Consider the following 14,093-nt stretch of genomic DNA (forward strand, 5'->3'; position numbering starts at 1 on the left):
TACTATATATATATATATATATATATATATATATATATATATATATATAATTTTCCAGCGTAATAGGTTTCTTGTGGTTTGCTAGAGGGAAGAAGGAATTTACGGGAGGTGGAAGAGACTTATAATGTTGAAAATTTTCATAGGAAATGAATTTTAGACTCATATAGACGGTCTTGAAAATGCCGTGCAGCAACTTACGATGAAGTGTAATCGAAGCATTGAATTGATAAGGTAAACAAATGATTTTGTTTCATTTCTTTTAAGGTGGTATCATATGTTTTTTTGCTTTATATGATTATAAGGAATGCTTTGGTTACTTAGCAACTTAACGGTACGACAAATCATCCCAGGTACATCAAGCTACCTGACAAGACTTAGTTCAGCGAAGAAAAATTCAGCGAAGACCAGTCGTGGTTGAATGACTAGCATTGTATAAATTTATTTCCGAAAATTCACCACACTTTGTCGTTTCTTGAACGCACATGTACCATACTTAGGAATTGCTTATCAACTCGAGAAACTTGTTAAAATGAAATTTTGTCTTTTGGAAACTTTTCCGCATACCAATGCTGTGCCATTTTCTATATTGGTCAAGTTAGTGTTAAATTTCACATTTTAGGAATTCTCATCAAGGACATTTGTCGCAATCAGTGGAGAATTTATTGGAAATGGCTATTAAGCCGGTGAAAGATTGTACGGTAACAGTAACTGATCAACTGGACCGGTTATCAGCAGCATTTGATGCAATACAAAAGTATTTGGAAGTGAGTATTTTCCTAAAGTTGAGTGGGTTTCTTGCTAAATTTCTTTGATTTTTAAACTTCGCGTCGTTATCCGAACTCCTTCCCTTCTGATTACGAAAAAAAAAAAAAAAAACTCTCGGTTAATATGGATAATTCAAAACGAGATTTGTAATACAAATAAACCTTCATCCAAGATAAGTGATCAGTTATGTTCCGGTTTTGGGAAAAAAAATCCATAGATTTCGAAGAACGTGATTGGAGCTTTCATTCGTCTTAAATTGTGTTTTACGCCGCTCAGCTAGTTTCAGGTTTCATCAGCATCGTTGCCAGCATCACCGTCTGGTTCAAGTCCCACTGCATCAGTCACAGCATTGTCGACCTCTCCAAGTCGACGACCGTGTAGTGCCTACCAAAGTAAGCTTGCAGCAGCCAAGCGCAGTCCGTCAGGTGGTCAGTACAATTCATGACTGTTTACAAGAGCTTATGCAGTTGTAGCCACGGATATATTTTTGGTATTAATGAATGGGGATGTAGTTGGCATGTCATTTTGCTTTCACGGCTTATAATTTTTGTTTCTTTGCAATTTTCCTATTTTTATCATTAAGAATATGGATGGGTTAAAAAGATACATTAAGTTTAATTTTAGTGGAAATTCAAAGTTAAAATCAATTTTTATAGTCAGAAAATAAGTTGCAGATAGGAAGAGGAAAAATTCCAGAGTCAAAGTTATTGGAAACACTTGCTTAGGAGGTTATTGCTTGCAACAATTTTAAGAATAATGAACGAAAAAGACTTATTTTTGTGGTCTTCCTAGAATTCATTCGTCCTAGGTTATCTGTCTTTAGCACCAGCCCGTACATCTAAATCAAAATTCGAAACTTCCGATTTTATCACGGTGTAATTTAAATCTGCATAAGTAGCTGAATTTTCTTTCAGTATTCTGTACATTGGGAATTCGACTATATTACATTAGGTGCCAGTTGATCTCATGGTGTCGTAATTCCCATTTGTTGTTATATATCCGAGGAAAAGAGATATAACTGAACATTAGCTAACTGAAAGTAAGTACTTACTTTCCTTTATCTGTATTTTTTTGGCTCGTGCAAAAGCTAATTATCATCACATAAACCACAGAACAATCGGAAATCTGATTTTTCTTGTCTGCCTGTTTTAAATCTTTTATTTTCCTCAATATAAATGTTTTCATGTGATAAAGACTGTTCTCTTTCTCCTCTAATTTTTTTGCAGTAATTTGTATAAATTGTTCGAAGTTGCTTAAGAAATTGTCATACGAAAGGCTATCTTTATTAACAAATCGATTTTGAAGATACACTTTGATGATTTCTCAACTCTACATCACGTTTTTTTTTATTCTACTGGTTGCAAAGAACAACTGCAGCCGTATTTTTTGTGGTTCCTAGAAAGGATAACTGATACGAAGGATTCCTAATTCTTTTATTTCCTTTATCTTCCAATCTACATGTACTTCATTCCAGAAGCACTTCAAAATATGAGCATTCTTATAAATCAAACATGACAAGGACACATATCTGCTCAGGAATGACTGTAGTGAAACTGTTATTCAAAATACTTTTACTGTCCTTTCCTTCAAATTCCTTACAGATTGCTTCTCTCCAACAAGGTAATGTGAATTTCCAATCTAGATTTAGATATCTAGTATAACATTGCCAAACCAAACCATAATAGCAATGAAAACAGAGTCAACTCCTCAACATGGAGCACAAATTATCTATTTTCCGGCATAGCGATGAACCTACCAATCGATCGTAGTTCAAAACCAGAAATTCTCCAGGTTTTTCGGCAGCTGCTGGCTTACTTGGCAAGCATTTCTGAATACGAATTGTTGGCGGTTCATTTAGATGGAACTGCATGAAAATTGCACTGAAATAGCCTATTTCTTTGTCTCAACTTTTTTGGAATTTGAAAACTGGACAACAGTTAGATAAATCACCAAGCAGTTAACTCTGTCACTTCGAAGTTGTGCCTCTTTTTCTTTCAAAAAAAATATCCAAATTCAAATTTGTTTTTTTTCGCGCTCACAGGAAAGGACACATTACCAATCTTTTTTGAATCAGGAACGATCTAATACGAAATACTGGATCATTAAAATACTGTATGGAATACCTTGTAGTGCATGAAATACCTTATCGTATGTAAATACCAAATACTTTCTCGTGGTGTACATCAGATCTCCCTTTCTTTATAATCACTACTAATAAATTTAATTTGAGAGTTACCACCTGAAAGAAAAGAAAGAAAATCATACTGATTAATAACGAGAGCAAAACAGACCGAGTAGCACTTTGATTACACATGTAAACAGTCGGACTTGGTTCCGCTCGATCATCCGTCGCATTGATGTTTGCATGAAGTACTTGCCACTGCCATAGTTTACTAGCAATCATCGCTACCGTATTCAACATATAATTGCAAATCTGAAGTTATATGTTTTTTGAGAACTTTTCATAAATGATATGATATGGAGAATAAGCTATCGTTAATTTTCGCTTCGCATAATAACCAAAAATATAATTTTATTATTCTCTTTCTAGGACAAACAAATAGCTCCTTCTTGCTTCTCTATCTGAAATGAAACTTTCGTGACTTATATCCAGTGTAATACAGGTTTAAAATTTTACTTTGATCATGAAGAAAACCAAAATCAAACATTACCAGCATGTCAATCGTATAAACAAGCATTTCGTCATCTCTTCTACATTCGATGTTTTGGCCTTCTTTCGTTGCGACATAAAAATTCTCTGCACCAATTCGTATATAAAATGTTGTCCTTAAAATAAAGCTTATATAAATCAAATTCAGTCAATAATCACTATAAAAGTAATGATGAACGTAAGGAACGATGAACGGCAGGGACTTTATTACACAGCCTGAATGGCATTTATGATTTTACAAATTTGCTGAACTGAATATTAAGAGGTTTTCTATCTGGTCAAATATGTACTTTCCGGCATAATCGTAATTTCTATTAGATGCTGTAACAATAATCGAAGACTGGACAGGAGTAGCACGAAGCCATTTCCACATAATCTGAAATAATCTTGTTTGAAATAACCTTCAGCAAATTGTCATAAAGAATTTTCAAATTTTCAAATGTATTCGCTTTTTTAGCATGAATATACCTGAGGATCCGTAACACGAAGCAAATATCGCTTTAATGAAGTCGTAACCCTATCCGTTAGAACGAAATGAGATGCCAGTAACAGCAGTCGTTCCAATAAAGTACGCTTTTGCCTTAAACGCGACTCAATCTGAAAGTTGGAAAAAACTATCCAATACTCAATATTGACTTTTGTCAACTTAGGACAATGGCACATCTTTATATGCCCGATATGGCTACGCAAATTTTTAGATTCATCGCATCACATCAGTCTAGCATTCGTAAGTCAACACATAATTTTGTCTTCTGAGTTTATCTGCAGCTGGAGGTTCACCCCCTTCATCACATCTACATAACCTTTAATAGGTCCTTTAATGAGAGGAAATCGAAATTTTTGAATGTAATAAATTTTGGAAAAAAAGATAAAACTCAAATGGATGTTCTATTGCAGTTCAGAAACAGATCAATTATTAACGCTGAACCATATGTAAACAATCATTTACTTCTACTTCCATAATCCAACACATACCGAAACATACCTCTTCATCTGTCATAGCATACGGTCCTCGTAAATCAAGAGTGTTTGGTAATGTCGACAGTGGCATAGCTACAAACGTCTGATGACGTATATTCCGCGCGCACAGATCACTTAAAAATAATTGACGAAGAGCGCGATTCAAATAGTCATTACCTGCGGTCGGTAAAGGACCTAAAATTAACAAAAATAATTTTTTTGAAAGTTTCTCGCATATATCAATCTTGATCCAGCGAAGAAAAATTAAAATTGAAGCCAGTACATATTTTGAAACTTAAATATGTACTCAATTTCCAAAGTTTAATCCAGTTTAAAAATACAAATCCAATGATTGCCTTTACCATCTTTAAATGGATGAAATGCCAACTCTACTCGTAACAAAATATTATCGAATAACGAAGCGATTAAAACACCATCACGAATTACTGTTATATGATCTTTTAGAATGACAGCATCTTTACATAACTGAAACATACTTCCATAACTTGCAGCAAGAAAAATAGAATTCTAGAAGATGGAGAAAAACGGAACAAAATAGTCTGGAGTTTGTTTGTTCAATTTGCTCTTGAAACATTCACCACCTGCAGTGTTCAACGCTAAAATCGGGGGTAATATTATTCCTCTGGAACTTTCCAAACATCCACACTATGTAGAAACGATAGTGAAGATAAGGACTTAGACCATCAGCATCTAGTTCATACCTATGATTTTTTTCCACCAAACTACTAAAAAATTTGATTATAAAATTTCAAACGAACTTGTTTGAAGATATCTCGACATAACAAACTTTCTTGTGCCCATTGCAGTGCCTTCGACCAATGTACTTCCATTGCCTGCTCCCTGTCAACTTTCATATAATCCAAATCGTTTTCCGCAGTTGCAAACAAAGTTTTCGGATCGTCATTATCTAAAATTACTGATCGATAAAACGAAGAACATCAACATGCTATATGCATTCTTATGAAATTCACCTTCCCAAACAAAGTTCTTGGCCTATTTTAGTTGTTGTTGTCCCAGAAAAAGTTTTTCACACAATGTAGAAAATTAAGATTACTTAGACATTAAATATAGTGCACTTGTCAATACCAGCACAGTTTCAATTTTCCATACTTCTATACTTCATTGATTAAGTCATGAACTCAATCCACGAGGTATGCGAAATAAAGATTAGTAACAACCAAAACTATGCAAAACTGCGAGGACTGGAAAAAAATCAACAAGACTTTAAAAAGTGGCTGCTATACGAAGACACTAATATTATCACAAGAAACTATAAACTAACCAATTTCAATAGAAACAGCAATGGTAGAGCGGCGAATCAGATCACACGGTACTTGAACTTGCAGGCATGAATCGGATAATGTCGAAAGGCTTGCACCATCGCTAACAGATGTTGCCGCACGTCGAGTAATATCAAATAGTTCTTTCGGATTGTATTTTGATCCAACTGCAAGAAAAAAAAATGCGAGAAAGAACTTAGTATTTGGCTTCAACGAAATGAAACAACATAAAAATGATCATCAGAGGTTAACTTGTGACTTGTAGAACAGAAAGGGTTCTTAAAGATAATGTTTAGATACAACCGCTCTTTTGCAAGGATAAAAATGGTGATATATTAAAAAATGAAAATCTCGAAAATGATCGATATCACGAACAAATTTTATAGCCAAGATCGCCATAAGTAACATTTCCTGTTTTCCTTACTCGCCATAATTCTCTCATTTTTTCCAGCTCACGAAAAAACATCGCTTTATCAGGATCAGTTTCGGTAAGAAGCTTTGAGCGGAATTTCTGAGCTTGCTCTAGGACGCTGATCGCTTCACCAAGAGCTTTACGCCGTGTAACCCACTGGAATTGTTTGGATTGCTGTACCACATCTTGCATGTTGTGTTGCGCTTCAAATGCATCCGCAACCGTCAATGCTTCGAGATACGGCATTTTTAGTACCGAAATCGTATCTACCAGAACATTTACTTGTTGCAGTGCTTCGCTAAAAAAACAAAGTCAAAATGCAATAAAAGTTTACAACACTAACTTATAAAACGAAGCAAAAGCTAATGAAGAATGAGCCTGCAAAACCTGTGTTCTACATCCCATCATATTTTAACAATATTTCTGTTATCCTAATAATGTCCAAATAAGTCTAATTCTCGACGGTGAATTTACGATATAATGGTTACATAATATAAGGCATATATTATAAAGAAAGCTGTCAAATAAATGACTAAAACCAATGGTTAATCAAAGTTTTTTTTCTACACTCATGAGTTTCTACAGCTTTTGATGATAACTCTTCGGAATCGTTACTTACTGTAAGTACTTTGCAACAGTATGCCATGGTCCAGCTTCTGGTGTTTTACGATCTTCCATTCCAATGACCACTTCTTCCGGTTCCTTCTCTTCTACCTCCTCACCGTCATCACGTGGCAACGCGTCCGGATTATCGTATGTAGCTTCGGCACCGATTAGTTTTCGCCAGTCCACTTTACGAGCCAATTTCGCTACATGGTCAGAATAGTCTAAAGGTCTGAAAGCAAATATTTCAATTAGAAGGCACATCCTCTCGTACTGGTGTTCGCAATTAATCAATTTCAAAATTGACACCTCAAATTAACAGGTTGTGCCGACAATAGATTAAAAGAATCGAAGGGGCTAAAAAAGTATGAAATTTATTAAAAGTTCGATTTGTTTGATTTTACTTTATCCTTTCACCTTGCTAGTAACGCCTAATTTACAGAAGTAAACCGCCGTTATGGACACGATATTTATGCAATGGATAATATGAAAAAAATCAAATTCATTTCCAAGAATTGTGTTCCTTTTTTGTGAAATATCGCCAAAGAACCTTAACCTGTATTATTTATCATCAAGTGCTAATCAACACCACTGAGTAGCGGTAACTTATCCGACAACAACTTCAGAGAAATGTAACCCATGAAACTTTATCCATCGATAAAACAATCAGTCAGCCATGAAATAATTTATTGATAAATTCACTTTAGAATCTACCAATAAAGTTTCAGTTTTCAAAGCATGAAATAATAGAATAAATACCGCATATATTTTTCGACTCCGTCAAAACCAATTTCCTGAATCCCCCATTCGGAACCGGCTTCAATGGCAATATTAACACCCGTTGGCTGAGCTGTCGATGGTGCCTGCTGCCCAGTACCGAACATTTATAATGCACCGAAAATTTGCAAACACCATTTATCAGTCTTTTTCTTTAACTTTCGAAAGTTTATATCGATTATGCTCTTTGTTACAGTGACTTGTATATATTAAAAAAAGCTTATATAAATTCATATTCACTTTCTATAGACATATATAACGTTCACAAATACTGCAACAAATTATCACCACGTGACACCACTGTCTTACTGCAAAGTTCAACTGATTCACGTTTACTTTTTCGTTCACAGTTACAGAATTCGTTGAAGTTTTTCTCGGAAGGAAGGAAAAAAAAAAAGAAACGTCATATATAAATACTTTATAAACATTGTGATTGTTAAGTTACGTGTGTTATAAAGAGTAAAACGGGTAATAAATAGGTCGAGATGTTACGTTTAACAGATAAGCTATATTCTATCTAGTTAACATCCTTACAGTTATTTTTATTTCCATTTCTCCCTACATTAAAGTTGAAGAAATCTTTGCAACGTGTAAAGCTGATCTCTTCCATTTTGTTCTGAATATTGAAGACATAACAGAATTATTTCCAGAAAATGTAATTCCAAATCGAGCATATAACAGAGAAGGCGGAGAAACATAAATCCGAAACGAACCTGATGCTAGATGTGAAAAGAACATTATTACTCTTTTTTCTTGTAATAAGAAATAAATTCAACTTTCTCACTTTGTTTGCACAATATGTCTCTGATTTATTTGTTTTGGATTAAAATTTTTGAATAATATGTGGAATAAGAAACTGCCAACGACAAATTTTCTTAAAACCAATCTGCCTCATACCTTAGAGAAAGTTTAGTTAGATTTGATCATATCTTTAAAATTTATACTTATATCATTTATTTCATTATTTACTAACAAATTATTGTAACAATACAAAAAATAAATGTGCCAAAAAGATTTGCGTAACGGTACGCGAAAATGACATTCAACATTTGATATTTCCACATTTTTAAATGATTGACATACTAAAACTTTGCAAGTTTAAGAGAAAAAAAAGTTCTTCAGCGTAGCATGCTAAAGAAAATGTTTCAATATGAATAATACGCACAAATGTTCTGCTAAAATTCTTAATATTCTAATGTGAAATGGATTTTCTTTTTGAATCCTTGTGAAACTTTTCAAAAAAGATTTTAAAAAAAATTTTCCCTAAAATCTCCTCGATTCCTTCACCAAACTAAACTTCCTCAATCAAAATCTCTTTGATTCCTCAAAATTTTCCAAAAGCAAATCCCCTGAACCATCCGAGAATTGCTAAGTGTTGTATGCTACACTGCCCTAACACACTGACATATGTTTTCCGTTCTATATCTCTCATACTGCTAAACTATTTCTTCCTCGTTATTAACATACCATTTTCGTGTTCATTCCTGATTCATTTACAATCGTCTGAATGGTTGGTTGGTTTCCTTTCAGACATAGTGCTGTACTGGATTGGTGTGTTTGGAGGAAAGATACATATCTCTCCGTGTGATCTATAATCTCTACATTTTAACCCTATTATATTGCATTTCATGTTATTGCATCTGCACGTTACAAAATCGTTTTCCACATTTACATCATCCATTTGCATGTTGCATTTGCGCATTTTCATTTATGCACATGCACATCAGAATCGCAATTTATATTTTCGTAACGAATAATTGATGATTGATAAGTATGATATGAGTTATTTAGTTGTTTATAATTCATTTACATATTTACATTAAATATTAATTTAATCAGATTTTTATCAAGGAGATATTTTCTGTCATAATGGGGAAAAAAAAAAAAAACGTGTTCCTTACGTATAGCATGAAATGATGAATATGTTTCGAATTATACGCATTTAACTAACCTTCGTATCGTTCAGCACTAACTGTAACTAATATATGATATAAGGTTATTTCTAAAATTTGCCACCTTTAGTTATATGTATTTTGGCGCAGTAGAATAACTCAAAAAATTTCATATATCAGTGAAGTACGTTCAAATAATGATAATGAAAATAACATTTTTAAATTTTCTGCCATACCTCCCATTACATTTCTCTACTCCTAACTGATGCATAAGTTAAAAAAAAAAGTTTTGTGAAATTCGTGTACTTAATGTTATAAAAAAGTTATAGAATAGGTTTTGTTTGAACGTTGAGAATAGATTTCTAATAATTCGTCGTTATTTTTGAATAGTTCATAAAAATTACTAGTTTTTTTTTCCAGTTGACGTAATACGAAAGATTGTCATTAATTGCTCCATCTCATACTTCGGAATGAGTGGTGGATTTGGACGAGGGTATGTTTTTTTTTGTTTTTCCCTTTTCAAATCAATTTCGAATGGACTGGATTGTAAATTGAAGGAGGGTGTGCTTTTTTAAGATTTAGTCGAAAATGGGAGTTTGTCGAGTTGGAACTGACAGTACTTCGATCTTTTAATACGGTAGCTATCCGATATTAAATTTTTGAGGTAACAGTAATCCATTGCAACAAATTTATGGAAAACCGATGATGTGCAATGCCTTAATACTTTGCAGTTAATCTTATCATTTGTTTCGCATTAACTTACTTATTCAAAAAAGAATGATTTAATCAAACAGGGAAGCCATCTAGCTCATTTCATATTTGTAATATCGGCTTGATATTCAGTAAGTGGCTGGTAGATTATCTATATGAATAGCATAGTACCCGATATTTTTCGTTTGTGCTGAATGATAAACTAATCAATAAGTAATATATTAAGAGTAAATAATGTGTTGAGCTGTATTAGCCGTTTTACTTGCTTGGGGCATTAGCCATTTTTACAAAGGCTTTAGTCGTTCTTACTACTTGCTTGAGACCCAATTTAATTGCTTTTGAATTGTTTTCAACCTTTTTTTCCAAAAGTATGAAATATCCTTGCCTCAGTTTCTTTTTGTTGCTGATTTTTGTTCAACTGAACTATAATGGTATTAAGTTTTTTTGCAAAAGAAATGAAGTTCATCAGTTTTTCTAACAAATAATATTGAAATTTCAGGAAAATCTTCGAGCAGGAAGTTGACAGTTCATACTTTCCAAAATCACATTTTGCTCCGGTATCGTATCAATTTCGGTTTTCAAAAAATTAGCACAATGGACGTGTCACTATAATTTTGTAACATTTGAATATTTAAAAATAATACGCAGTTCTTTTTACGCACTATTTTAAATGTACGCGTCCACTATGTGAAGTGAAATAAGGTAGGTATAATATGTTAGTTTAATTATTCAATTCTTTCCATCATGGACTCTGGTTGTGGTTGATCTTACGATTATGCTGCATGTTATGGCAGCTACTTCCTTTATAAGAAATAGTAGAAAAGAAACCATAACATGCAGAAACTTTTAATAAGGTGAATTATTCCTAAAGATTTAAACGAGATTTCAATTTAAACGACTTTTGTGATTTTTGCAAATTTTGCAGGTTGGTGATGGCATTGAAGAAAATCGTTATGGAAGTAGTGATGTGCGAAGTTCATTTCATCGGGATAGTTTTTCAAGTAAGTCCTACGGTATATATAACAAGCACGTTTGAAATAGGTTCAAGCAGTGAATGATTTCACATGATTACTAGGGAGCTAAATAGCACCACTAATTTCGATGTTGGGAATTCTGACTTCGTTTAATATCTCTACTATTCCAGTGTTCTCTTGATGAATGATGCTGACTGAAAGCATAAAAAACTGTTTATCCTTTATAATTCTCATGATATAAATTTGCATGTTTACATTATTTCAGTAAGCCCTTTAATGTCATCCTTTCTATATTGGCTTAAGTGGTTACTCATCATTTCATGTCGATTCCAATTTCTTCTTAATCGGTCATATAAAACGAAAATTTTATTTGCTGAAATTGTAGCATATAACTAACAATGGTATCTTAGGGGGAAGTAATTTCGACGAATATAATAGAGAAAATACGATGGAACGCGTTGCGGGTTATAATCGAGGTATTGACTAATAACTGTATGCTAATAAATATATGTTTGCTTTACTGTCGTTATTTGTTGCAGGGAAAACAACAAATAAGCTTTTCCAAATAGTTTTAACATTTTTTCCCAACTTTGTCCCCTAAATCTCGGTGTTATCAATGGTGAATGGATATATTTTAACTCAATAAAGGATATATTTCAAATTACGAATTCAAATTCAGGTTTCTCGAGTGAATTCGATACTGGAGATTATGTTGGTAACCGCCGCGGCAGTCACTCTTTTACTAGAGGAGGTCGTGGTGGTAGTTTTTCTGGTGATCACGAGGATGGTAACGGATATTTATCCGGTCGTGAAAACCAGTTTACTTCTGATTTCTCAACTGGATGTCGTGGTGGTTTATCATCGAGATATGGTGGTAGGGATAGTGGTTTCTTAGCAGGAAGTGCTAAAAACAGAGGATCTTCAAGCAGTGGCGGTCGTGGTGGTGGTTTTGGTGCTAGTGGTAGTTTGAACGATGGTCATAATTTCGATACCGTAAATCATACGGGTGGTCGTCGCGGCAATAGTTTTGGTACTTCCAATTATGATGATGGTTCTGGTGGATTTGCAAATCACAGCAGTGGATTCAGGAGTGGTCGCGCTTTCTCTAGTAATCGCGTCGGCGATTTCCGTTTTAGGAGTGATTTTGACAGTGACAGAGATGAAAGCTTTGATAAATTCGGTAACAAGTATGACGGATTTTCAAGTAGACGGGATACTCGTGGCTTTGGTAGCAGCTATAATAATGGTCGTTTTGAAGGATCCAGCAGCAGAGCAAATACTGAAGAAACTTCTTTTGGCGCTCGAAACAGTTTTAATAGTGGTTTCAATAGTGAAGGTATTGCTTGGACACGGATGAACTATTTTGGTAGTTTATTTCCCGAGGTTTCAATAAATTCATTTAACAAAGTTTCCTCCGTGATTAAGAACTGTTTCAGGAAGAATTGGATTTGGCCATTCTAATTTCAGTACTGATTGGAGTGGTAGACGAAACAGTGGTCGAGGTTAGAATATTTAGTACGAATTAACTTATTGATTTGATTGTCTGGAATATTTGCGAAGTCTGGTTAAAAAAAAAAATCGGATTTTCGGAAAAAGATTCTTCAATCTAGCATTTTAATAATTCTGGAAATTGTATACACCATGATTTTAAGTTACGCGAAATAATTTCGATCATTTTCTGTTTGAAAAAACTTTCTAGATTCCAACAAAACTTCAGTCACCCTTTATTTTAAATTCTTTGTCTCTTTAGCTTCTATCCATTAATTGTTTCTCAGTTCGAATATGAATTAGCATATATCCTGATATTTTATAGGGAATCAGCATTTTTCGGGTGCAACAGTAAGTTATTTTGAATTTTGTATCGAAAATTTTTATTTTGCATGCTAGTATAATAACTTTAGCATTTTTTTTTCTTTTAAATAACCAACTAGCTAACTAACAAGTTGCTACATAATGACAGAGGAATTGGAACAGGTAACGCAGAAAAATGGACTTCGAGGAAAGATAAGAAAAGGGGAAAATGGGACTTACTTTACATGTTGTACTTCCTTGTAAAATAGAAGGAAAAAGACGGTAATAAGTAACAAAATTTCTGTGATTCTTCTCTTCCAACAAACAATTACTTTTAGAGAGGTACGGAAGCTAGTTTTGGCAACCGCGTATCCAGAGATGGAGGTATGTTATTACATGTAAAAGCAGAGATTTCATTAGTTAACTGAACAAGACAGGATACTTTGGGGTGTGTGGTACTCAGAAATGAAGTTTACTTCGTAGTCTTCTACAAATTTTGTTTCAGTTGGACCTCGTTTTTCTTCTCATATTCCGGAAGATCGACCCGTTGAAGAAATGTATGGAGAGGATGCGGAGAATGCAAAATATGAGGTCGTTGTTCGTTTTTCAAGTAGAGCAAAATTTCGTTTTCCTAGTAATTGGCGGAAAGGCGAAGGTGGTAAGGAGCGGAAGGATAAACGAAATCAGTGGTCGACTGAGCATAATGCTTTACAGTGCTTTTGAATGCCAAATTTTTTATTGCAGATAAGTGATTTGGATCAAGAAGTCACAGTAACAGGAGTTCCGCAGTTGCAGAAATTGCTAAAATTAGAGTGAGTTTGTGTAGAATTATAGGATTGATCACTGATGTGCGAATCACCTTTATTCTAACGCATGTGATTCACAGTTTAATTTTATATAAAAGTTAAATGCATACTGCTATAGAGCAAGGTTTCCTTTAATTTTAGCGATTGGAAAAATGCAGGATTTGGAGATTTGTTGTTACGCAATATTATCAAAAAATCATTCTACTCGGTACCGCGGCGTATTCAGGCTGCTGTTATTCCACTCATACAGAATGGTTGGTACTTTAAATTGGAAATGAATGTACATAAGTTTAGTTTATATAAGTTTCGTCAATCATTTTATTATACACACATGTATGCATATGTATATGTGTAGGGAATTTTGTATATATATATATATATATATATATATATATATATATATATATATATATATATATATATATATATA

At 33.7% G+C, this 14,093-nt stretch overlaps 3 protein-coding genes across 3 annotated transcripts in view; 2 read left to right on the plus strand and 1 right to left on the minus strand.

The window, feature by feature from the left end:
• The window catches only part of LOAG_18360 (hypothetical protein), a gene marked incomplete at its 5' end in the record, with an annotated part of 12,934 nt that extends 10,923 nt beyond the window's left edge, over window positions 1-2,011 (plus strand). The window contains 4 exons of the mRNA XM_020451021.1: window positions 158-231; window positions 620-764; window positions 1,052-1,193; window positions 1,680-2,011. Of these exons, the coding sequence (XP_020305233.1) occupies window positions 158-231; window positions 620-764; window positions 1,052-1,193; window positions 1,680-1,783 (465 nt within the window). The 3' untranslated portion in view covers window positions 1,784-2,011. The remainder of the gene's footprint in view (window positions 1-157; window positions 232-619; window positions 765-1,051; window positions 1,194-1,679) is intronic.
• Window positions 2,012-2,289: 278 nt separating this feature from the next.
• Window positions 2,290-7,617, minus strand: LOAG_07768 (hypothetical protein). Its single transcript, XM_003143301.2, has 12 exons — window positions 7,472-7,617; window positions 6,729-6,944; window positions 6,073-6,407; window positions 5,700-5,864; window positions 5,176-5,324; window positions 4,759-4,882; window positions 4,422-4,591; window positions 3,905-4,033; window positions 3,727-3,812; window positions 3,438-3,552; window positions 3,057-3,199; window positions 2,290-2,645 (listed from the first exon to the last, which is right to left on the minus strand). Exons 1-12 carry the CDS (start codon window positions 7,594-7,596, stop codon window positions 2,465-2,467), a joined length of 1,938 nt encoding a protein of 645 aa, XP_003143349.1. The 5' UTR covers window positions 7,597-7,617; the 3' UTR covers window positions 2,290-2,464.
• Window positions 7,618-9,795: 2,178 nt separating this feature from the next.
• LOAG_18361 (DEAD/DEAH box helicase) overlaps window positions 9,796-14,093 on the plus strand; it is an 8,433-nt gene continuing 4,135 nt past the window's right edge. Inside the window, exons 1-11 of the mRNA XM_020451022.1 lie at window positions 9,796-9,874; window positions 10,592-10,649; window positions 11,018-11,093; window positions 11,477-11,542; window positions 11,746-12,402; window positions 12,503-12,568; window positions 12,880-12,905; window positions 13,196-13,241; window positions 13,363-13,448; window positions 13,602-13,669; window positions 13,805-13,917. Of these exons, the coding sequence (XP_020305234.1) occupies window positions 9,852-9,874; window positions 10,592-10,649; window positions 11,018-11,093; window positions 11,477-11,542; window positions 11,746-12,402; window positions 12,503-12,568; window positions 12,880-12,905; window positions 13,196-13,241; window positions 13,363-13,448; window positions 13,602-13,669; window positions 13,805-13,917 (1,285 nt within the window). The 5' untranslated portion in view covers window positions 9,796-9,851. The remainder of the gene's footprint in view (window positions 9,875-10,591; window positions 10,650-11,017; window positions 11,094-11,476; window positions 11,543-11,745; window positions 12,403-12,502; window positions 12,569-12,879; window positions 12,906-13,195; window positions 13,242-13,362; window positions 13,449-13,601; window positions 13,670-13,804; window positions 13,918-14,093) is intronic.

Source organism: Loa loa (genome assembly GCF_000183805.2).
Source record: "Loa loa unplaced genomic scaffold supercont3.277, whole genome shotgun sequence".
In the NCBI taxonomy this organism is placed as follows: domain Eukaryota; kingdom Metazoa; phylum Nematoda; class Chromadorea; order Rhabditida; family Onchocercidae; genus Loa; species Loa loa.

Excerpts from the sequence above, each read along its gene's own strand:
- LOAG_07768 (XM_003143301.2), bottom strand. The coding sequence starts at position 7,596 with ATGTTCGGTACTGGGCAGCAGGCACCATCGACAGCTCAGCCAACGGGT. Across the intron at positions 4,034-4,421 it reads ATGCTATGACAGATGAAGAG|ATTGAGTCGCGTTTAAGGCA; the intron begins GTATGTTTCGGT and ends TCCAACTTTCAG. Across the intron at positions 2,646-3,056 it reads TGTAATCAAAGTGCTACTCG|TGCAATTTTCATGCAGTTCC; the intron begins GTCTGTTTTGCT and ends AGGCTATTTCAG.